Here is a 24,292-nt window from a genome sequence, read left to right as displayed (position 1 = left end):
TCGCCTGGCTTGAGTTTCCTCCCGTGGAAACGCCAACAAAGACGCCGACCCGAGTGAGGCCTAACAAGCTTCGCTTGTATATGAACTAATAGTGTTCAGTACTCGTGAGCCTAGTAGCTTACGTGAAACAATCTTATCGAAGTGAACAAAGAAAAAAGCCGTTTAAATCGTTTATCAAAGATGCAATGCACGATCCCAAACAATTTTTTGTAAGAAATATTTTACCGATCCAATCAGCAAACATCGACATGAGGTAAAGCCGAACAAGTCAAGGAGCCCCTGAACACTCACACCAGGCGCGCTATAACGTAAAGCTATTCCAGACTTTTCTATTCTAACTCTGCTATCAGGCCTCCGGGATTGGTCAAAAACTTTTTGTACCACCCCCTTTCACTCGTCTGTCACGCGACGTCACGAAAACCGCGATAACGCCCCATCTGCTATGACGTGTACACACTTATTATGCATGATTTCAAGCAACAAAACGAAAAAGAATTTTACTTCTGAATCGACGTCTTTTCGCCATTAGCCCCCGGCTATCGGTGAAAAGTTTTAGGGCTGCACCCTCTTCACCTGCCTGTCACGCGACGTCACAAAACGGCGCGAAAACTCACCGCGTCAAAATGACGTCTACGCATTAAAGATGCATTAATATGCCGAACAAAACTGAATTTTCTTCTGAATAGCCACGGGCTGCCCCTTTCCTAAAGGAATAAAAGATGGCTGCCGCCGATCACTCAGGCACTGGCTACTCGTACCTGCCGGAGAGCATGGGTTTATTTGCGTGTAATAAAGCTTTTTGCGTGGCCGTGCAATGTTTTCGAGCTCTTTCGGTACGTTTACGACCTCGTTCTGCCAACTCTTCTTTGCTGAGGATCCGTTTTAGCGTCATTCTTAAGCTTCCGTTGCATGCCGCCTGCGATTGTCGATGAGCCACCGTAAGCTAAGTAAGGGAAAGTGGACCAATCACAGACGCCGGTACCACCCTCTTTATCCGGTTATCGATTTTCAGTGCAGTGGCTCGTCCCCATCGAATCCCTCTCTACTTGAGCGTGCTCCTCGCCTATTGTGAGCCAATTAGATGCGACAAGCCGCTGAGTGTAGGCAACGTTATTCGTTTTTGAAGCAAACAAAAGTGACCTCCTAACAACGAGGAGAGCGTTTGATTGGTCTGTTCAGGGAAGCCTACGGGTGACCGCCCGGTGCTTGCGTCGGCGGTTAGGAGAGTTTGACGTCAGGAGATTGGAATAAAAACATATTGGAATAGTTTTACGTTATAGGGCCCCAGATTTCTTTTGAAATGCTACACCACCAAATTCAAAACTGCATTCTTCAATACATATTGTGGCGCGGATCGTTTGCCCTAGCTTTCACATCTGTTAGAACGAGACCAGGTCTCTGCTCGTTTGCCAAATCAATGGCTATCCTAATTTTCGTGATAAAGGTAGTACTATTCAAAAAATTGCCAGTGGCTTAGCTCGGCTATGCCAGGATATACGTAGCGAAAGCTAAGACCTAGCATGGTTAGCCTTGGTTATTCTTGATTGCAAGTCCAGGTGAGTCTGGTTGTCTAGCTATGTTGCGGCGTTTAGCCAGTCGTTCGGCGCGCTGTTCGTCTGTTTCCTGGGCGATTCGTTTCCTCTTCATCTCGTTGCGATGTCGACTCCAGGCCTCCTCCTGCTTATCAGAATTGTCGTCGTCCATACTGCCGCCTAAACTGTGCTTGCGACGGACGCGAGCTCTCCTTTCCAATCCTCCGACATGTTATCAGGCATGTGACGTAGCTGGCGAAGCGAGCGGAGGCGAGCGCAAACGACGAGGATCGCGGTGTGATGTCATACCAAACGGCGGCGGCGGAAAGGCGCGGCGCTGCGCAGCGGCGGAACACCTGTGGCTCGGTGCTACTAGTGGCGCATGCGCAGTAGTGACTAGCGAGGGAGAGAGAGAGAGAGAAATATCCGCGGCGAGGCGCGCGTTGTTACGTCATGTGCCTCCTCGGAGCCCCGCCATGGCGAAATCGCAAGTTCGCGGCCAGTAAAGCTTTCGCATTAAAACAGTAAGCCCACCTTCGTTGTCAGAAGACAACACACATGCTCCTCCGTGAAAGTTATTACACTACTTTCCTTACGGTCGCGTCCATGAATCTATCTGCGCTACGGCAAACCACATCAATGCCTTCGGGTACATAGCTTTCGCGGTCATTGTCCTGGACATAGTTGGAGACACTTCCCCCCATGGTCAGCAAATCCGCGGGAGTGTTCCCTTTTTCCATCGCGCTGTCAGGTCCGAGAGCAAGAATTTTTTTTTTTTGTTCGGACAACTCCGGAGTCCCCCTTCCTTGTTGTGGGCGTATTCCGATGGAGTTGTAGCAAGGCCTGCACTCACGATGTTTCCCATGTGGTCGATGAGTGCGGTATGTTCAGACAAAACTTTTACTTCTTGGCTCCGATACTTGTTAGTTCTCGCGGTACCTGGGCGTGCAGGGACTCATAGTACAGGCGTCCTTGCCTCAGCCATTCGGACTGCAGGATATTGTAGACTCTCATTCCGTGACCAGTGGACGGCCCGAATCCACCTAACATTAACTGGAACCTCAAGGGCAGTTGCTTGGGACGCATGCAGTGCGAAAGCATGGGAGCGCAACACATGGCGACGGCAACAATGCTTACGAGAAAAGATGAGGGCTTAAGCACGGTCTTGTTAGAGCTGGAATAGATAAAAATAAACTTCAGTGAGGTCCGAGACCGGGCTAATTAGTGTTCCACTTTGTTCAGAAAAAGTTGATTACAGATGGAGAAAATAGAGACTGATCTTCCCGTGTCTAAATTTTTTACAAGTAACCTCGGTACCGGCGTGGAGGTGCGAAGTCGCAGACATGTAATCACGTTCTCGAATTTGGCCCGTTTGGTGCGGACAAAGTTTTTCTTAGCCAGTAAGCAATCAACTATAGTAAGCAACCAGTAAGCCACCGAAACGCTATAGCACCTGCAGGACTTGCACTGCGTCAAGCTGACGTCATTACTTTGAGCACATGCTGCCGTGCTTTATTCAAAACGCTCCGCAGAAGTTTTGAAACACTTGTCCAAGAAAAACAAGCCTATCGACCAAATTATGCACAATCACGTTCTTGTCACCGATAAGGGGAGCATTGCTGAACATTTTAATACATATTTTTACAGTGTTTTTCGAAATCCAACTCCCAAATACGGCAAACAGCTGCATCGTGTCCTCCCGAACCAAGCATTGTATCCATGTTGCAAAATTTGAAAACAAAAGTGTCTCCTGGTCCCGACGGGATTCCAAATATGTTCTTGCAGCGTTATAGTGAACTGATATCCAAATTTCTTGTCATAATTTTTTGTGCAAGCCTATCAACAAGCAGCGTTCCTTCAGATTGGAGAGTTGCGCGGATTGTGCCAATACTTAAGAAAGGTATCACATCATCTGTTACAAATTTTCGTCCAACATCCTTTACATCTTCTTCTTGTAAACTTCTTGAGCACACTGTAGCCACCTATACTACCTTTCTAACTACCTGTAGCCACCTAACTACCTTTCTAAGTGACAGAGACATTCTATCTCCATTTCAACACGGATTTAGAAAGGGACTTTCAACAATCACCCAACTAACATCTGTAGTTCATTGCTTTGCTGATACACTAAACAGGTCCGGGCAGATTGACGTTATTTTTCTAGATTTTAAGAAAGCGTTTGACCTGATTCCACATGACGAACTAATATCTAAGCTTGAATCTACTGGGCTTCCTTCTTTCATAATTAACTGGGCGTCTGCTTACCTTTCTAACCGGACACAGTTCGTCAGTATTGATTCTCATTGTTCCAGCCACCTCCCAGTCACTTCTGGCGTACCGCAGGGAAGTGTGCTGGGACCATTACTCTTCTTAATCTACATAGATGACATTGTTGATATGATTAGTGAACCAGTGCAGATTAGGCTCTTTGCCGACGACTGTGTATTGTTTAATGATATTACGTCTTCTGAAGATCAAGTCATTCTTAATTCTAACCTTCGGAACATTCATTCTTGGTGCAATCGATGGGACATGAAGCTTAGCAATGATAAAACAGTCTTCATGAAAGTTTCCAACAAAAAGAGTAGCCTATCATTTTCATATAACCTTCCATCTCACCTGATCGAAGAAGTTAATGAATACACTTACCTAGGTGTTACTATAACCAATAATCTTAGTTGGAATAAACATATCTCAAACATATGCGCGTCAGCTTTTAAGAAACTTTGCCTCCTCAGGCACAAATTAAAAGCTGCCCGTACATGCGCAAAGCTCTTAGCCTACACCTCAATCATCAGACCTAAACTCGTATATGCGTGCACCGTCTGGGACCCTTACACAAAACATAACATTGAGGCGTTGAAAATGATCCAGCGTAAATATGTTCGATTTATCTTTAACAAATACCGCTCTACTGACTCCCCCACCACTCTCATGGCACAACATAATATACAGACACTGGAAATACGAAGAAAAATTCAAAGATTGATGTTACTTTTCTTAATCAAAAATAACAAACCCTCCATGAATCCTGCTCCATTTATTAAGTCCACAACAACACGCCTAACAAGAAATAATCACGCGGAGTCGCTGACACCGTACAACGCTAGAGTCAATGTTTTTAAATACTCTTTCTTGCCGCGCACAATCACTCAATGGAATTCACTTCTGACTGATCTACTCACCAGTATTGATGCCTTGGACAAAATTACTTATTGACAGTTGCAGAGTTATTGTTTTCTGTTCCTACTATTGTTTATATATTCTCATTACTGCAATGTAATTTGCTTTGCTTTTTGCAGTTGCTATTGTCGTTCTTTTTGTGTTGCCTCTCCTGCTAGGACCCAGTTAGGGTCTACAGTAGGCTGTAAATAAATAATAAATAACTATACCGCCTCCCCTACCCTCCCCCCAATAGGCGCTTTCAGAAATCAAGATTGATAGAACGAAATTCGAAACGCTAAATTACTGTTCTCAAAGAGCCAGCAGACGTTTTGCATAATCTCCCTGCATTAAATGCGACATCACAATGCGACATGCATGATTTTATGCAAGAGAACGAAAGCTTTGTTTTGAACGTCACAGTTAAATGGAATGCGAGCCAGTTCTTGAAGTATGTTTCGTCATCTGTATGCAGTACCACCTTCAATCCTTGACGAGGAGACGAGCTCGGATGTCACAGTGGACGAGGGCTCGCGTGTGAGCCTGCGCTGTCGTGCCAGTGGCTATCCGCCTGCCACTATCCTCTGGCGGCGGGAGGACGGTCGGGAGGTCAACCTCGAGCGCTACAGTGGCCGCAAGAACTCCGGTAAGCACACTGCCTTTTCTCTAAGGTATAACTTTGGACGTCGAAGGGTTCAGATCGGTTTTCCTTTCACGAGACCTAAAGCAAAGTTCAGGATCAGGATCAAAGCAAAATCAGGATAATTCGTGGGTGGCCGGATGCTTAAGACGTTCGCAAAGGGGCGAGCTTAACCAAGACGGCAGTTTGGACTTGTAGGTCTGTCATTATACTAAACATATTAGCGTTAAACGACAAGGATTACCGATGAATCTGTGTCTTGTTTCCGTTTTAGTCCTACTCAGTTTGGCAATATGAGAGCTGCAATTTTATTGTGCACTGCAACTAGATGTAAAGCATGGGAAGTCCTGTTATCAAGTATGGCATCTTACTGAGCATGTGGACAGCATACCTATACTTCAAACTAGCACATTCGTAATGCAGAAATAGTAAATCGGGCTAACTTGTCGAAATACGCTCCTAATTTCCAGGAACTGAGAGCAGGAAACAGTGCAGTGGGGCACGAGTTGTGTTGAATGCCGCTTGTTGCGCGTGCATGGTATATCGAAGCTGTACAAGAGACGCTAGCGACTTGCACCTGACGTAACTCTCAATACTCGAGCCACGCATCTCTACTGACCACCACTAGCCTTGCGAATAGTAGTTACTGTGCGTAACTGAGCAGAATGTCTTGCGTTTGCTAATAAGGCTACGCTAAGCTTAAAATTCTATTGCAACATACAGTCTGCATGCTGTCGCTGTAAACGACCTATAGGAACATCGATGGTCTCCAGAGAATGCCGTCCACACTGAGGAAAACGCAGATGCTTTTGCAAACCTCCAGGACATGTAGAACTCCACACTGCTCTGTTATTCTAAGGCTTCTTCACCTTCCTCAATCGCACTCAAAGAACCTGAACAACATCCTTTATCGCGAACTCTTATTGAGGAATAACTGCTATACTTATGGTTCTTAAGGACGTGCTGGCTAGATTAGTACAAGCAAAAACGTTTTCTTTGAAGGTTTGGTCTGAAGGCGTCCAAGGAGAAAGAGTACAAATATGGTCACTATCATCTGCTCAAAGCAGAAAGACCAACTCTGTTATACATACATTAAAAGTGAGGCAGGTTTGTATCAAGTCTACGTGAATGACTGCTTACACGGAATGCCTTCATAATTCAGAAAGTGACGGACATTTTCATGTTATTCTGGCGGTACTCTCGCTCCATTTGAATATCAGTCACGCCAAAAGTCTTCCCTAGCATAATAGCATTGCAATTTAGTTTGTCACTCGCAGTTTGAAGACCTACCTTCTGCAACATTTTCCACTAAAAACATATCGCACGTGTATGTGTTGCAGTGATGACGGTGGAAGGAGAGTTCCTCAATATAAGCCAAGTGAACCGAGAAGACATGGGCGCCTACCTGTGCATAGCCAAAAATGGAGTTCCACCTTCGGTCAGCCAAAGGATACTTCTGCAAGTGAACTGTGAGTAGCCTGTAACTATTCATCCGTGATTTTCAGCGTTTAGAAGCCGTTACGTTGATGGCTACCTCCGCAAGACTCCATGAAAAGCTTTTTTTGTGCATTGCTTATTCTTGGAATCAAGGACATACTTCATGAGGCCAATGGTTCCAAAAGCGAGGAGCACGAACGAATTTACGTCTTTTTTGAAGAGCATGACGATTTTTTATAACTTACTTAATGTATAACCACTAACTCATTCTTATAGGCATATGTGTGCGTCTCGGTCTCACTGTCTGAGAAAGAGAGAGAATAAAGGAAAGGTAAAGAGACTTATCGTCTATATTGACTCTGTACGAGTAAGAAAGATTCGTCATAATATGGTTCTATATAAAACAGTCATATAGTTAATTTACAAAATATGAATTCGACAGCTTAAACGTTAGATCACACAATCCTAAAATGTATCTCACAACAATTTTTCGTATCTCTACAGCACTTCCGTTTACGAAGATCTTAGGTGGGTCTGCTTGCTGAGAATAAATCCATGCCAATGCAGATCATCCATTCAACTCGACTGAAACAAACGATACATACTGCTGACGCAATTAATGTCTCTTTCTTTTACCCAATGAAGTGAAATCACTGCCAAAGTTTGGTTTGCACCAAGAAGGCAGTTCATGAAGCTAAAATTTGACAGGGGCGACAAAATTACACTGCAATGATTAAACCAACATCATCATACTATCAGTCCAGCACTGTTGCTTTTCCAAATGTTTCACAAGTAGCCATACTTCAACGAAGTTTTTGTTTTGCTAATAGCGTAGTCACCACTTGTGTTGTCCTGTTGTGCTCTCTAACTTTCTTCTTCTGTTTTATGAGTTGCTTAATTCCTATATAAAATAATATTTTGAAGCTTTAGACTTCGTTAAAAAGCGCGTCATTTAACTTCGTAAGCAGAACAGCAGTAGTGAAATATCTGAAGGCATGGAATAGGCTATGAACTAATCTAATTGTAATCAAGTACTGCGCACGGCACGAAATGGCACAAATGTGCCAACGAATGTCACATTGCGCCGACGTAATTCAGTGTTTATGTGCTGCTTACGCACGCTGTGAGTTGGTATAGTGACTGAACTATTTAAAAACTGACAAAGAAACTTTTAAGTCCTAAGCAAAATTTTGTGAGATGTATTACTTAGGCAGCTAGACAAATCTTCCCGGTAAATACTTTACAAAATGTAGAACGCAGGCGAATGCTTGCGCGGAAAAAGAATGCGCGTATACCACAGGCTTCCGAGAGCGAGGGTGACGTGCGTCACGGCGATTTCACGCAACACTTCGCCGATTTTCCGCTTTCACCCGCTCTGCTCCATCGAGGTGCGTTCGTGACGCGGCGTTGCGCCCAATCCTTTCGCTGCTCTGGTCGACAGACGCCGGCTTTTTCTCTGAATGAGCCGTGTGACGCATTCGCATCAATAATAATAATAATAATAATAATAATAATAATAATAATAATAATAATAATAATAATAATAATAATAATAATAATAATGATGATGATAATAATAATAATAAATTTTGGCGGGTGTTACACTCTTGTAGCACAAGAAGGCGAAAGCCTGGTGCACGTTTGGTAACACATGACGTTGTACAATCGGGGTTAGACTTCTCTGTAAAACATATTGGTAATGCATTAGGTTACACAATCGGAGCTAGACTTCTTGCAAGACATAACGAGCCTCAGTGGGAAGTACACGTGAGGCATTGAGGCGGCCTGCTCACTAAGGCGCAGAGAACGCGCTTCTTCCGCAGTGGCATGCTCGCGTGGCCGTCCTCGCCAGCCGCAAGAGCGTGCACGCTGCTCCAGCGCTCGCCGCCGACAACCGCCGCCGCCGCCGCTCCCACTGTGACGTCAGTGTGCAAAGCGCGCATGCCTGCGCGACACTACCTGGCGATACAGCAATTACCAAACTTAAAATTCCGCGTACATTTAGGACTGTTACTTGTGGGAATGCGAAAGCGTTATACCGTTTGTAGTCCTCGAAACGTCACCAATGAGGTCGTTTCATGCACTGATGACGTGGCGCCACCTCCTCCGCACCATCACGTGCGCCACCCAATGAAGCACGCACTACTCAGCGAGATGGCTGCGAGGTTAATTAGCGTGCCATCGGGCACGCACTGTGCACACTTTTAGTAAGCCTAAACCGCGGCGCAGCCATGGTTTCAGGAAAGCGCGCTCATCTCGCACCCTCGAGGACTGGGTTCGGTTGCCACCCACTCCGCAATGTAGCGAATTTATTTTTCCAACGCCCCTAATTTACTTTGTTTACAGGAGCCTCCCTGAGAAACGCGACGTCAATGCCAGCATTTTTTGACGTGTTTTTACTCTTCGTGCCATCGGCCATTCTTTGTCGCGGCGCAGTTTCCGCCATGGGCACCGCCAAAATAGGCGCCTGCGGCTTTCTCCTCAATAATATAAAAGTGACGAAGAGTTTGGATGCCACAGATGTTACAAACCGCGAGCGTGGATGACCGCGGAGCCGAAAGTTATGCGGCAGTAGAAGTACCACGCTAGCACCAGAAACCAAAAATTGTCAACTGAGGAGCAGTCGCTGCCAAAGGAACTCCACAAATTTTTGAATTATTGCATTTGCAGCAGTTACGCCTACTACTATTTTCGTTCGACTGTAGAAAGTCTCCTGGCACTGTATATTCGTGCTAATTCATTATACTTTTCTGCCCCCCAAATGCTCTCTATTTTTAAAGCGAGCTTCTCCTTTCAAACAGTATTTTTGAGGTAAAGCACGCTTTACAGCCAAAATAATAACGGGAGTGTTGTAACGAAACGTTCTTAAAGGGTGCCTCACCAGATGCGGCTTGCACAAACATTTAATAACAAAAATAATAACGAATTTAAGAACACGTTCTTAAATGTTCCATAGACAACGCCTAGTCCGCACAAGAACGCGTTCTTAAATTCGTTATTATTTACCTTATTAAATGCTTGTGGAAGCCGCCCAGGTCTGGCCATTTCGAGCTGACAAGCACAGAGTATAGAGTGCGCTATAACCATCATGTATGCAAACTATTACATCGCTGCGCGCCGCAGAAAGATCTGAAATTTCAAACCGAACGCCGTTTTTCGTTTCCTCGTGGCCGCCGAGCTCCAAGCCAGAGGATGACGTGCATGGGCTAGTGCGCCCACGTACACGTGTTTCTGCTGTGACGTCGCTCGTGATGACACGTGACTTCGAGAATTATTCAAGGCAACATCTGTTCTTAGTGTGTGATTTGTGGTGCGCGACATGGTGCGGCGGTCGAGACGGTCAGGAGCAGACGACAAGGAGTGCGCGCGCCGAGGCGAATTCCGCGCTGGAAGGAGAAAAACGACAACGCCGAAGAGCATCCGGCACGTGAACGCGCGGCGCAAGAAAAACAACTAAAAGAAGAAAAGCCAACCAATTAGGAAAGACCACGGGGCCTCAGGCAGCCAATCGGAGAATGCCTAATCGGCCAGAGAGAAGAGAAAGCGTGGTGCGCTGGCAGAAGAAGGGAAACGCAGGGGAGACGCCGGGAGAGTTCCAGGAAGCGACGCCAGGAGGAGGTCAACCATCAGACCGGGAGTTGAAGACGGGCCGTCGGGTTCCGAACCCGAGCCACCAGGACTTCACCCGACCGGGGCCTCCTGCCAACTCGTTCCTGGGCGTCGCCCGTCTACCCGAGCATGCCGCCAGCTCCTCAAGGCCGGTGAGCTTCTGCGCCCGTGGGCAGGACGAGAACAGTCGGGCTACGGGCCCGAGTTCAACGCCAGCTGCCCGGCCAGAACACCGCCCCAGTCTGTCGTGCCGCCTGCTGCCCGAGGCCGGCGTTCGAGCTTCTGTGCCCGTGGGCAGGACAAGAGCAGTCGGGCTAGGGGCCCGAGCTCTACACCCAGCTGCCCGGCCAGAACGCCGCCGCCGTCTGCTCGTGCCGCCAAGCCGCTTGCTTTACCTCTCCAAGCCAGAGCTGGTGCGTTCCGGTCGCCCGGTGAACCAACTTACACCACGACCTTTGGTGAGACCGGCGCAATTCCTTTCGTCACCTTGTCGCCGCGTCACCGCGTCGAGACTGTTGTGTCCCTGCCGTCGTGGCAAGCCCGGACTCGCGCACTAGTCAGCTTCATACTAGCCCCAAATGTGTGTCTTACTGCCGTGATGTCTATTTGAGTGTTTATTTTATTCTTTCTATTTCTTTCTATCATTTATTTTACGCTTCTACTTTGATTAAAAGTCTTTGTGCGTGTGTTTTTCAAACCAACGGGGTTGTCCTCAATTGGGTTCTCGGACGCTCCGCCTAAGAGAACCGTTAAAACCTTTGAGTACACGAAGCTTGCATTACATAGTGTAATATGTTGCTTGAATAAACGAATAAGAGCTTAGAGAAATAATAGAACACATAAACCAAATGTCTACGTGTTTTTGTTTTACTTCGCACCGCAGCAAGAGAGATGCACTTCCGTTTCGTCTGCTTGTTCCCCCTTCGTGCAGTTGCGCGCGCAGACACCGAAACTATATCATTTTCTACTGTGGTCCAGCGCAGGATCATGCTCTGTGATCCGCTTTTTTTATTTAAAATAAAAATAAAAGAAAGAGACGTAGTCAACTTATAATGGTGACGGCTACTCCTTTTCTCTTAGTGGGAACAACAATATAAAAAAATATGTAAGGAAATAGGAAGGAATCACGTCATGCGGTCATAAGTCCACAGCACTCAGTACTATACACCCATGAACATAACAATATAAAAGTCAAATGCAAGTTGCACCACATTAAGTTTGTAAACAAAGTCACAAACAAACACAAACAACTGTGATGTAGACTGCAATGAGCATATAAACAGATGAGGAATTACAGTGTTAAAATAATTCACGCACGAAAAAAATTTACAACACGTAATATACTAGCACTAATAATTCCAAATAATAGAAGAACGTTATAGTAACATTGTGTGATTATTCAATGCAATACCTAGTATTTGTTAAAGTTGCCTGTTTCTTCATATAAATGTTCAAGTGCGTTCACTGCTTTTCGCTGTGCTATTTCCGGTAGCCATGGGCCCAGCAATTTTGCGAGTGAGAAAGACCGGTGAGGATCAGTGGAGTGTAGCTCTTGTTCTAGCTGCCGTCTTTGCAACTCGTATATGGGGCATTCGAGGAGTGGATGGCGAACATCCTCATCGTCGTGGCCACAGGAGCAAGCCGGGGAAGGAGCCCGTTTGATGTGATATAGGAAATGTTTGGTGTATGCTGTCGCAAGGCGCAGTCGATGAATTAGTGCCTTGGTACTTTTAGAAATTTGTACATCCAGCTGGTATTTCAGTTGAGGGACCACTTCGTAAAGGATTGATTCCTTAGTGTTCTCATTAAACCATATTGGCATACACAAGTTTTCCTTTAGTACTCTCAATATCCGTTTGGTGTCGATTGGTGATAAAGGATTGAGTTTAATTTCTGCATCTTTATGGGCCGACTTGCCAATGAGTCCGCTAATTCTTTGCCTGCTATACAAGCATGGCCCGGGACCCACTGTAATATCACTTCATGTTTGCTTTCATTAGCCTGAGTTAAACTGTTCAATACTGCGTGTGTTATTCGTGTCTGTGGTTGGCTGTCATCAATATCTTCAAGACATGCTAAAACCGATAACGAGTCTATGCAAATTACCCACTTTGCTGGTGTCTCATATCTTTTGATAAAATGAGTGGCTCGGAGAATTGCCACTAACTCCGCTATTGCTGGTGACGATGTGTGGCCTAGTCGACAAGCGTACTCTCCCTCTAAGGATGGTATAACATAAGCTGCAGTCGCACTTTCTTTAATTGCGCTTGTGTCTGCCTCAGTATTCGTGAAGCACTGATTTATACCACTAGTCAGGTGTCCTCGTGCACAGCGTGTAAAATCGCGCGCTGACTGAAACGAGACAATCCCAACAGCTCGCGCGCGACGCCGTCAGCGGAAGTGGGCCGCGGCGCAGAAAAGCAAGGAGAAAAAAAATGATGGGGGTGATCGTGACGTATGTGTCACTGCGATCCTCGAGGTTCGGTATGGGCGAACGCAGGGAAGGAATTTCGCTTGCTGAGGCTAGATGGATCAAGTGGAGAGACTGTCTCGCTTGGCACTGGGGCTCACCTCCTGGTTCGCGGCTCTGAAATATTTCTATCTCGGCTATTAATGAGCTAATTTGAAAAAAATGTTTGTGGCAGAACACCCCCTAGAAGACACGTAGCAATTTCCGGCGTATAACCAAAATTTCTTATGGGGCCTGGTGAGTGGCCCTTTAAAGGGCCCCTGAACAACCTAGACGTCGAAATTTAGTTGTGGTGTTGTAGTTGTGCACGAGTCTGCAACGAACACTTACCGCTGGAATTTTTCGAAACAGTGCTGTAATATGGGAGTTACCCGCGTTGGTTGATGGAATCGCGGCCTTCGCTCATTTCGCTCTTTCCTTCGCTACTCTCCACCAATCGGTTGGCCTCCTCCTCGCCGAGCGCTCCTCCAAATGTCACGTGACATACATCATCGCCAACGTGCTTTTCAACGCACTGTCCACTTCTGGTTACCGCGACTCCGCACTTCTCGGCTACCCGCTCTTGCTGCCGTGCCGGCCCGCGTTCATGCACAGCGTGCCGCTATCGACCCTGCGTTGCGCGCACGTCTAGAAAGGCTCGCCAATATAATGGATCCGTACGGTGACACACCGTGCTGAAGCACTTCCGCTGGAGATGAACAGCCGCCGTTGACGTCTTCCTCATATCGTGGCGATGATATGGGTTGCTACCGATGCATCAATCATCAATGCTATCACTCATCAATGCAGGTTCGCGTGCAATCTACGCGTGGCGTGTACAAACCCCGAGGAGAACGTTTGCTGCAGGTAGGTGACAGAAGTCGTTGCTAAAGGAAACAGTGAGTGTATTACACGGCACCAATATTTCCCCAGCATATGTCTGAATCCTTGTGTCCTCGAGGTGGCGTACTACGCTTTCCGAGAGCTCGGCATGCAAATAGGAGAGTTACCAAAGTCAGCAAAATATGCGTTCATGACAACGTTGCCGGGTTAACTTATTAAAACTGCTCCAATGCGTGTGTCGTCCAAATGTTGCGCAATCGAGCCTCTAATATGTTATACCAACACGCCCAGTCCTCAACCTTGGCTAGTTTAGGGGCCCATTTAAAAGCTGACGAAGAATCTTTCACTATTACGCGAAGAAAACTATGCCAGCTGCGCTGCCTGGATAACCACACAACATTTTTTGTACAAACCTTATGAAACGTATTATTTGAGCTATAACCATGCAGTGGCTATTCAATATGGTACTTCTAACTTCATGTGAGGGAAATGTGCCATTTCGAATGATCATAGTGGGTGTGCCTTTTAATTAACTGGTACAGAACTGCAGGTGCAAAATTAAGCAGGGCAAAATAAAAATACTTCTTATTAATTAATAACAAGATAACTTTACTGGAAAGGAATAACTAAAGGTAGATAATGATTGAATAATTGAATGAATGATTTTTACGACGACAGCTATTACAGATACTTGATGAAATATTCATGGTATTTGTTGCAGGTATCACCACTATGTTCATCATTACCATGTTTAACTGACAGGAGAAGAAATCTCCGAAGTACTTTACTTGTCATCACCCAGAATTCAAACCCGGTACACCTTGCGTAAGCTGTCTTGCCATCCACGGCGTTGTCGTCACTGTCCTGCTGTCAACGTACATCTTCGTCAGCGTTGTCGTTGTCATGGTGTCGTCATGGTTGCCATCCTGCTCGTCGTTGAGCCGTCGTTGGCGCGCCAACATCGTCGTTATCGTCTCCATGTAAATTTCGGCACTATCGGTTGCTGACGTTATTCGCGTTGTTGCCGTGGCGTAGGACTGGCTACCTAAGTCTTTTCTCCGAGCAGCACTCGGCTCCCTCACGGCCACTGTAATCCTTATTTCTCTCTAGAATGGCCCATGTTCATCTGAGCGAGATGTCCGGAATCCCACGTTGCCTTTTTCTCTGTTTCCTGCAGTCCGGCCCAAGATCCGTGTCTCGGAGCAGCTGGTGGGCGCCGCGGTGGGCACCTCCGTGTTCCTCGAGTGCGTGGTGGAGGCCTCGCCGCGACCGCTGACCGCGTGGATCCGCGGAGACGACCAGATCCTGCTCCGGAGCAAGAAGTACGCTATTTCCGAAGAGGTCGACTCCTACCGCATACGCATGCGCCTCCAGATACACGACCTGCGACAGTCCGACTACGGCCGCTACAAGTGCCACGCCAAGAACACCTTCGGGGAGAAAGAGGGCTTCATACGCCTGCACGGTGAGCGCCTCGGCTGCTGGAAAAGCGAGGAATAGCAGATATGATGAACGGCAAGGGATTAAATAGAGAACACTCGTTTGAACTACTCTGCGTGAGAGCGAAGGGCAAACGTTGTTTTTAAAGGAATCCTAGTTGAAGCCCTGAGTGAAAGGCAAGTACAAGGAATGAAATGTGAAGGTAGAGATAATTAAACGAGATAAGAAAGAGGCACAGGGGGTCTTAACGTAGGCATGACTCTGAATGGGCGGAACACACAATGAGTACAGATAGTTCGAAATCCTTTAAATTTAGAGTTTGAAAAAGCAGCACTCACGGAGCACAGCAACCAGGGTTAAACTGAGAAAATCAGGTTGGCTAGCTTGCATAACTCTCACTTCATTGAAACATCAACAGGGGACGAGAGAAGGGAAACACTTTACTCGACTGTTTGTCCCAGTGGTGAGAGAAGCGAAATTCAAGAATTGGAAGACGAAGGATATGGAGAGAGAGGCAAAATACGAAAGGGGGGAAGCAGCGAGCGAGCAATGCAGAAGTAGTTGCGAAAGGGGCACGCAGCGCAATCTGTCACACAGAGCTGCTGTCATGTGAATGTCGGCTCTTTAAGACGCAATTTAGCGCTTTCAAATTCTACATGCGCGAATTGCGGATTTCGGCTGAGACCAATGTAATTTCGGTTGGGTCCATACTGAAACATTGATAGTCAGAGCTGTAAACAGCTGGCATAATGCGATGCGTTAGAGAGATGTGCAAATAAACTTGACGAAAAATACTTACAAACGGTAGCAATTATTTCACTTTTTAGCGTGCTTGTTGATAGGCTTATTACGTAACTTATTACGTAACTTAATACGTAACTTAATACGTAACTTATTACCGAGCTTATTACGTAGCTCTCGTCAGCAGTAGCATAATCGGAATGGCTATGCACTTGACTTAAACAAATTGAACATATAGAAGCAAGGCTGAGTAACCTCGGTACGCTTTCTGTCATATGCATGTGGCACAGCGCTTTTGGATTCAGTAACAAAACTAAATTATATAATTATATGAAATCGAATGGCATTCGTATGAGGAAAATGCATTATATACACTTTTTTTTCATTGTATAAGATCAAATGCAAAACGAAAAGATGTGAAAATGCTGCTCTTGCAGATATTCCACATCCGACAACTCTGGCCCGACCGACGCCAGCAACAGAGGCAGTGGTGCCCAGAAGTAAGCTTGTTTTCGTTACGGTTCTTTGATTACGCCTATATACGCCGCGAACTATGATGTATAACGCGTAAGCACAAGGTTAAATGACAATAAATTACACATCAAGCATTTTTATCGTCACTGGCATTGATGATTATTTAATGTGTAACAAAAAGAAGTATTGCGGCATCTGCACTTAGGTCTAGCTGACGCATCCTGCCTACTGCCCCCTTACGTACGGAATGGGTTGTGCAGATCTACGACCATGCTGAATTTTGTAGCATGGCACATCACTCTATAATATCTGTACGTGTGCGAAACTATAAAGAACACAGCGATAGCCCGCACAAATGACGTAATGACTAACGGTGTAATATGCACCTGGCCTTACCGTTTTATGACCGGATTTGAGGACGTGCTCGCAGCAAGGTCTTCTTTTCGTCTGAGGAACTTTCAGAGCACAATTTCTAAGTTACAACAAAAAAGGACTAACATATTGCTTTAGGTGCAATTAAAACATTATTGCACTCTAATTTGATTTCAGCCAAGGTGTCAGGCCGAGATGACCTGCAGAGATTAAGGGCACAAGCGGACCTTTCAATAACGGCCACAACGTCATTCCTCGATGAAAATGCCAAGGACTCTGCGCAGCCCGGTCAGTTAAGCGAATGATTGTTCATTCATTCTTGAAGTCACTCGATTACAAAAGTGTGAACCGAAAGTCCTGTGCCACTTCCAAGGAATGCTGCTGCTTTCGAGACGAATATACCGTGTTCTAGGGCTTACTGTGCATACTGCGGAGTCGGAGCATTTGCAAATCACGTAAGCTTCTGAAAGTACGCAGTACACAACTCGTGAAAAAAAAAATGAAATAGGCTCCGTAATATACCGAAACAAACAGAACCAATGAATTTATTGTACTAGTGGTCACGATATTATTTTTAACGCCATAAAGAACACAAGAGGGAAGTTTCGCAGAGTTATGTGAGCCTAAATACGTTGTTATCTTTGTTCTTACCCTGCCACTTCATTCTACTGCTATATTTTGTCATTTCGTTGTGCAAATTACTGTAGCATAAAGAATAGTGGCGAATGCTGCTTACATTCATAATTTCTTCCAATTGAATGACAAAATTTCACTTCTGCATGTGCTTCCGTAATCATTTATTTAAGCTGTGGACGTTTGTTTATTACAGTACCATATTATGTTTATTTTAATGCGCACCTGATGTACATTCGTTAGGGAAGAATTGTGGCTGTAAACAAATCTCTTTACGAAATAGCGTTTCTTTATTGTTTTGTTTCTTGCTCTCACAAGGGTTTCTTCTTCATTTCTGTACATCGTACCGTCAACTGTTCTATGTTGGGAAACATAATAGAAAACAGGCGCATCAACTATCGCTTATTACACAGATGCGCAAGGCCCTTTCGACATTTAGAAGCTATCTTGTAAACTGAAATATATATTTCCATATCCGTGAATAGGGTGCAGCGCGTAAGATTCTTCAGTGCAGTAATTACTGCACACAAATACACAACAAGCAAGATAGTCGCATATGTGGAGCAGAATCTGTAACTTAGGCTCAATTTCTTTTATAACGAATTTACTCACAATGTCTTGCTTTTTTTAATTTTCAGGTGTTGGACTTCCTTCCAATGAACAAAGCCGGTCGGGGCACAGACCTCTTGATCGGGTACACTTCGAGCCACCAGAAAGGAATCGAGGTGGCTCATGTGAGGAAATTCATATACTTATTATGGCATTTCTTTTTTTTTCCTTTGCGTGTGCATCACATCACATCACATAATACGGCAGCGTCCTTTCTCTAGTCTGATTAACTCCCTAGTCGCACTTGCAAGCTCTTGCTGAGCTTAGCTCCTGGCATAGAGTAGAAAAGTAATGCCATTTACACAAGTGTCTACGCTGTATATTCAGGAATCTCTATAAACAATATTAAAATTCGCATTTTGGCGCTTTTTAAGCTAAAGGGAAACTTGAAGGGGGGTACGTGCTTACCGTGGCATAGCTTATCCAGCAATTAGACGTGTAGTAGCCTGTGTTAAGGCAAAGAAAACACTAGTTGGCAGGTCGCAGGAAAAGCGATGCCTCTCAGTTCCCGTATACATTTAGGCAGAGACTGCTACAGCCAACTTTGTGACTGATTCTTGCGAAATACGGATAATGGGTGGTTAAGCCGACGAAGGAATCATGGTATATCAACAAATTGCGTCAAACGTCTTTTCTGGTTCGAGAACGTTAGCATAATTTCATATAGCTTTCACGATAATATTTGCTTGCCTAAATGGCAAATGGTGCAGTTTCGCTGCTTACATAATTTGCGGTTTCATTGCTGCTTACAGAGCAACCAACAGAACAGTAAAGTTGTTTAAAACATGAATAAAGAGCATTTAGGAGAGCGTCGAAACATTGCCAAACTTGTCCACACGTGCGCAGTTCACGGCGACTGATTGCTTGATATATATCAAGTTAACGTAATGAACTGCCTTCCGTCTGATCGCTAGACATTCTTCAGGAACGCTGTGACGCAGTGTTTAAGATCAAATAACAGCAAAAGAAGTCACAAGAGCATCCTTAACAAAGTACATAGTACAAAGTACATCTTTTATGAGTCAATGCGATGCCGAGTTAACAATTTCCTAGCCCAAGTGTCTCCAGGTAATAGAAAAAGTGGAAGTTTACGCATCAGATAACACGTACACGGACCTGCAGTGTATGCATCCTCAATATTAATTAACATAACCTTTTCTTTTTACCATTGTTGTGATTATCAGCCTCAGATTCGTCCAGAAACGTCCCAAGCTTCCGCTGCTGCTCGTGTCAACTGCTGCTCTGGAGTACCGCACTGTTCTTCGTGTACCGGTGGCCACTGTAAGCGAGAAGACCGGGGAATACGCAGCCAGTTGACGCGAGCCTCCGCTGAGCGGATTGAGGACAATCCACTGCAGCGCTGGTGCCTCAGGCAACGTGCAATAGCCGCAGAAAGCGACACGCCAACACAGCGGATGTGGTGCTCAGGACTCCTGACATCGTCGCCACTCGAGCGAGATGCCGACCGGTTACTTTTGGCTGGTGTCCAGCCACGGAGGTCGCAGACTCTTCTCGGCGGTGTGCAGCGGTACGCCAAGAGAGGAAGGCGATTCGCGATCATCACTCAAAGTTTGCAGCGTTCGCGGAATGGTTTGTGGTTGCGTACGAAAAGCCCGAAACGCCGAGGAGAGTGAGACGATGCGTTTTTTTTTTTCATTGCGGTGTTTCACCCTCGGAATCATTTACCCAAGCGCGTAACGTCGTTCCAAAATTACGATAGATTCATCACATTCGTGTGATGTCCAGTTGCGTCCACACTAACGTAAAAGAACGGTATCGGTGTTTGCGTGGGTAATAACTCTTTCTTTTCTTCTTTTTTCTTTTTCACCTTTAGCACACACAAACACAATTCTGAGGTTCCCAGCCGGAGGAGCTTTACCAAATTCATTGCTGCGCCAGCTCCTTATTTGAGGGTATATACGCTTATTTGTCATGCTTAAAATTGCTATGATTTTATGAGTTAGCCTGTCGGAAGGACTTTTTCTTTAACCCCCCTCGTTTTGATTGCATGCATCGATGTTCGTCCGACTCTTAGAAAATGTGAATCTCTAGCACTTTAAGACAAACGCGTTTCTAAACAAGTCTTCATGGTTCGTAACCATGAAAATAACGCACCTGCTGTTTCAGCAACAAGCACTAGCTTCTCGCTCATATTCGCAGCGACGCTGACGATGTCCCTGAATTTGTTTTTCTTTTTTTCGTTCGCGTTTATATTCCTCGCACCGCAGTGTGCTATTTAAAATGTATTTTACCACACTTTTAAGATCATGTGTGATTTATCAACATTGTCTTCTCACTATAACTTTAGTGGCTAAATAACACACTTTTCAAGTGCGTAACCAAAGCTATGTTTGTTTTTTTATTTCTGATTTGCTTTTCTTTCTCATACCTTGCACATTAATGAGATGAAATGTGCCGCTGTCTGCTGTTTCTCAGGAATCAGATGAGTTCGATATTAAGTGCCCATGAAAGCCATATTCAATGTTACTGTTGCGGCCGCAGTTCCTTATGCTGGTCGCGTGTTCTGAAGAAGTTTGATTACGTGTAACCATCGACACGCAGAGTTAGCAACCTGTGTGTTACCGCATTTCCGGTACCTAATTACACTATCTAACAAAATAGACAAACACTATGCACTTTTTTTTTCCACATGAAATAACGAAAGCTGAGGTTTTCCAGTTAATTTTTTAAAGATTTTACAGTGGACGTTCTCCGTTTTTAATGTTTCGCAGCTTCAGATATTACAGCAGTAATTGAATGACTTGTGACTAGATAAAACATTTACTTACAATCTTTTTGTGGTGTGTAAGAGACTACAGAGTGACTATAAATGTTGGAATCCTGCTTTAGAATTGGCGCTATTATCGCATCCCGTGTTTTGTTCATAACTGTGTTGGCACTAGTGGCACTAGAGAACGCTATTGTTGGAACCTCTTAAGAGATGGTACAAACGCGAGCTTCCTTGCCAAAAAAGTAAGCTTCGTTTTGTTTTTCAGAAAGGTCCCAGTAAAAAAAAAAAAACGAGCTTAGTTTTTTCTATTTCAGCTTTCGTGTAGTTCGACTTCTCTGGACTACCATTTTTTTAAGTGCAGCACGAGCATTAAGTTAGGTAACGCAGAAGGCTAAACAGCCTCGGTGAACATTGCACTGCGTGCATTGGACACTTCTGCCAAACCCGCTTCACCATTAATTTTTCTAAACAGGGGCTTGCTTACCTTTCAGCGCTTCTCCCACCAATTCATCAAATTGGCGAATTTCAAGCTGGTGGAAGTGGTTTTGGAAACTAAGAGCGTTAAAGACATATTAATTTTGAATTCACTAGCGGGACGACGATCGCACATATCAGAAAGCGTCATGTGCGCGCCCTAGCATATCAAGAAGGGGAATCAATTCTCGCGTCTTAATCTATGGATGATTTTGTGCGCACCCTATATTTTAGACCCCAACGGTCACCATAAAAGTAACATCACGGAACCTCTCTCTTTTCATTGAATGGAACAATAAGATATCACGCCATTGTGTAAAAGTTATCTGTGTTAGTTGTTTATTTATGAGAGTGTCGAAGTGCTGAAAACTAGCTGTGCTGTTCGAGCGTCTTGCGTACGGATAAGGGAGCATTAAGATAAGTATTACTTATTACAGTAAATATAATTTCTATAATAAATCTTGGTTGGGTGAGTATCTATTCTGAAACTTTAACAATGCTGAAGAAGCGTAACAGCAGCTTACTTGCAAAATAAAGTAAAAAAAGGCACATTCCTTAAGGTAATTGTGCATCGAAAGTGCATTGCAAGTACTACAAAAAGATGTTGCAAATGATATTTGGTGCGGCCAAATTTAGTCTGCTGAGCAGTTCGGCAGGAGAAAGCACAGCATATCGCGTTAATTGAGCAAGCATTAAAGTGACGGTGTTTTGATTTTATTCGCTCGGTCGTAAGCATACTTTGCTTTTGAACCGAAGCTCTGTCTGTAACATATAATCCAGATCGTGTACAGATTATGTCGAAACAAAGTGCGGCTTGAGTTTTCTGTGCACGCAGATGAAGCCGTCGTGTTTAGAGAGTGTATTCTATAGAGTTGACGACGTCGACCGCGTTCGGACAAGGACATCCAATCGTCCCGCTGCCAAGCACTGTGGTCGCGTCGAGTGTACATATCCACCTATGTTGAGCAAGAATGAATAAAGAAAAGGTTACGAAAAAAAGAATTCATGAAAATGCTGTACATTAATAACTCGCCGTCTCTTTCACTACTCTGTTGGACGCTCGATCTAAATGCAACTGCAACACTGGCAAAAAGGTATGTTTTCTTTCATCGCTCTGATCTAGTAAGATAAAAAACAAGTGCGTGTATATGTGGGAGGTATGGGGTAGGAGGACGGGAAGGGGGGCGGGGGGCGTTGCTGGGGAACAATATTGAGATGACGTTGCGATAATGAATAGATTAGGTTAACGTACGCAGAGCGTCGCTGGTAAGTCTTACCATTGTTCATCCATTTGTATGGCGACAAAAAAAAAAAAGCTGAATGTATTCGCACAGGAACCTCCGTTGCGCATGTTGAAGTGCTGTAGTAGTAAGGAGAGGTATAGATGGCGCACGTATGATATTGGACATATTAAACTATACACTAGTTACGTACTCGGAGAATTTGCTGCCAAGTACGAGGTCGCGGCTTAAATTGCCGGCCGATGCGGCCGCATTTCGATAGAGGTTTAATGCAAGCAACGCTCGTGGTAGATAATTAGGCGCTTTAAAGAACCACAGAAGGTCAAGATTGTTCTGGAGTTCTCCACTACCGCGTATGTCGTGGGTTGCTCTGGGGCAGTAAACCCCACTAATGAATGAACGGCTAAATGTACTGAGATAATCTCTTAACTGCTGCGATCGTTCGGTTGTCGACAGGTTCCAGTACTGTCGTCAGCTTTCGTTAAGTTTGCTTCCTTTCAACAGCTTTCAAGTATCGACCACCAAAACTAGAATTGGCAAATTGTAGCAGTGGAACTACCTCCTTATTCTAGAAGGGGGAGGGGGAGGACATGGGCAAGCTTCCGTACATCTCTCAAAAGTTTATTGCAGCCAAATTGACCCAAGGTGCAACACAAGGGGGAGGTGGCCAGTGATGCATTAAAAGTTGTACAAAAAGACCATAAAATATCCCCTTTTCGTACAAGTTGTACTACATATTTCAATTATTTAAGCCTCCTCCCCCTAGCGCTCGGAATCCAGCCTCTCTTCGAGCTGTCTAAACAAGCTTTCTCCTCAACTTTCCTCCTTTTTCTCTGTAACAAAAGAAAATAACAAGAAAAACCAGCAAGCTGTACTAAGGAAGAATATATTGGTTTAAAAAGGCGAGTAATCAACATCAGTAGCAAAGAACTAACTATCACTCATAACACAACGGAAGTAGGAAAGAAACAAATGGCAGGATGAAATTGAAGATTTGTTAAGCTATCAAGATTTTTTTTAATCTGTCACAGAAACACGAACGTTTATAACAACTATCGCATTTGTCCTCTCGCCCCGATCACTACCAAAATATTGTCACTCCCTTTTGCGGTACTAACCTGTTTCACGATTCATTTGTACCCTAGGCTAGCTAAGAATGTAGCCACCTTTCCAGCGCCATCTCCAGCATTGAATACGGACAGTCACTCGAGACCACCCTATTGACCACTCATCAGAATAACCTGCATTATTAATTAAAAATGTTTGTACTTCATGTTGATATATCATAATGCTTGCGTTATTGAGATTGTATGAACACAATGTAGTCACCCCCTCTGTAATGCCCTTCGAACCCCCGAGAGAAGTGCAATAAATAAATAAATAAATAAATAAGCACGGAGCGGTGAGTAACACAAAGGTAAAACAAATGTAAGCTAAAAATACTAAGGGCACAAGAAGGAAGAAAGAGAATGAGAGTAATAGTGCATTGCAAAAGACGGTCAACGTCACCACGGCCTCAAAATAAGACGGAGCGAGGCAAAACCTTTATGAGTAGTGCGCAGATAGTTTTCTGTGGAAATATTCATGAAACTGTGCCGGTCCTGCGACGTCAGGAGTTAAAGTTGACGATTTATTCATTTTTAGTGCATAAAGGAGCAAATGTACAGGGCGCATTTTTTTTTTTTTTTAGCTGCACCAATTTGTTTAAAGACTGTCTATGGCAGGTAGCACAAATCTAACCCTTGATATAAATTACTCGATGAGGCGACCATTGCTTCTACGAGAAATATAAATGTTCAGTTTAATAATTAACGTAATTACGTCAATTAACTTTCTTAATTAATTGATTTAACCCACATATTTCTATCTACGAATTATAGCCGCTGAGTTCGCATGGCGTATCCC

General features: G+C 44.7%; 1 protein-coding gene across 1 annotated transcript in view; it reads left to right on the top strand.

Annotated features, from left to right (window-relative positions):
* Nucleotides 1–19,847, top strand: part of LOC142570846 (lachesin-like) — a 156,585-nt gene extending 136,738 nt beyond the window's left edge. The window contains exons 4-10 of the mRNA XM_075679160.1: nt 5,170–5,340; nt 6,675–6,803; nt 14,850–15,137; nt 16,291–16,353; nt 16,877–16,987; nt 17,971–18,066; nt 19,126–19,847. Coding sequence (XP_075535275.1) covers nt 5,170–5,340; nt 6,675–6,803; nt 14,850–15,137; nt 16,291–16,353; nt 16,877–16,987; nt 17,971–18,066; nt 19,126–19,226 — 959 coding nt within the window. The 3' untranslated portion in view covers nt 19,227–19,847. The remainder of the gene's footprint in view (nt 1–5,169; nt 5,341–6,674; nt 6,804–14,849; nt 15,138–16,290; nt 16,354–16,876; nt 16,988–17,970; nt 18,067–19,125) is intronic.
* The last annotated feature ends 4,445 nt before the right edge of the window (nt 19,848–24,292 follow it).

This window comes from Dermacentor variabilis, chromosome 2, assembly GCF_050947875.1.
Source record: "Dermacentor variabilis isolate Ectoservices chromosome 2, ASM5094787v1, whole genome shotgun sequence".
Lineage (NCBI taxonomy): Eukaryota > Metazoa > Arthropoda > Arachnida > Ixodida > Ixodidae > Dermacentor > Dermacentor variabilis.
This window is presented reverse-complemented; position numbering and strand designations above follow the sequence as displayed.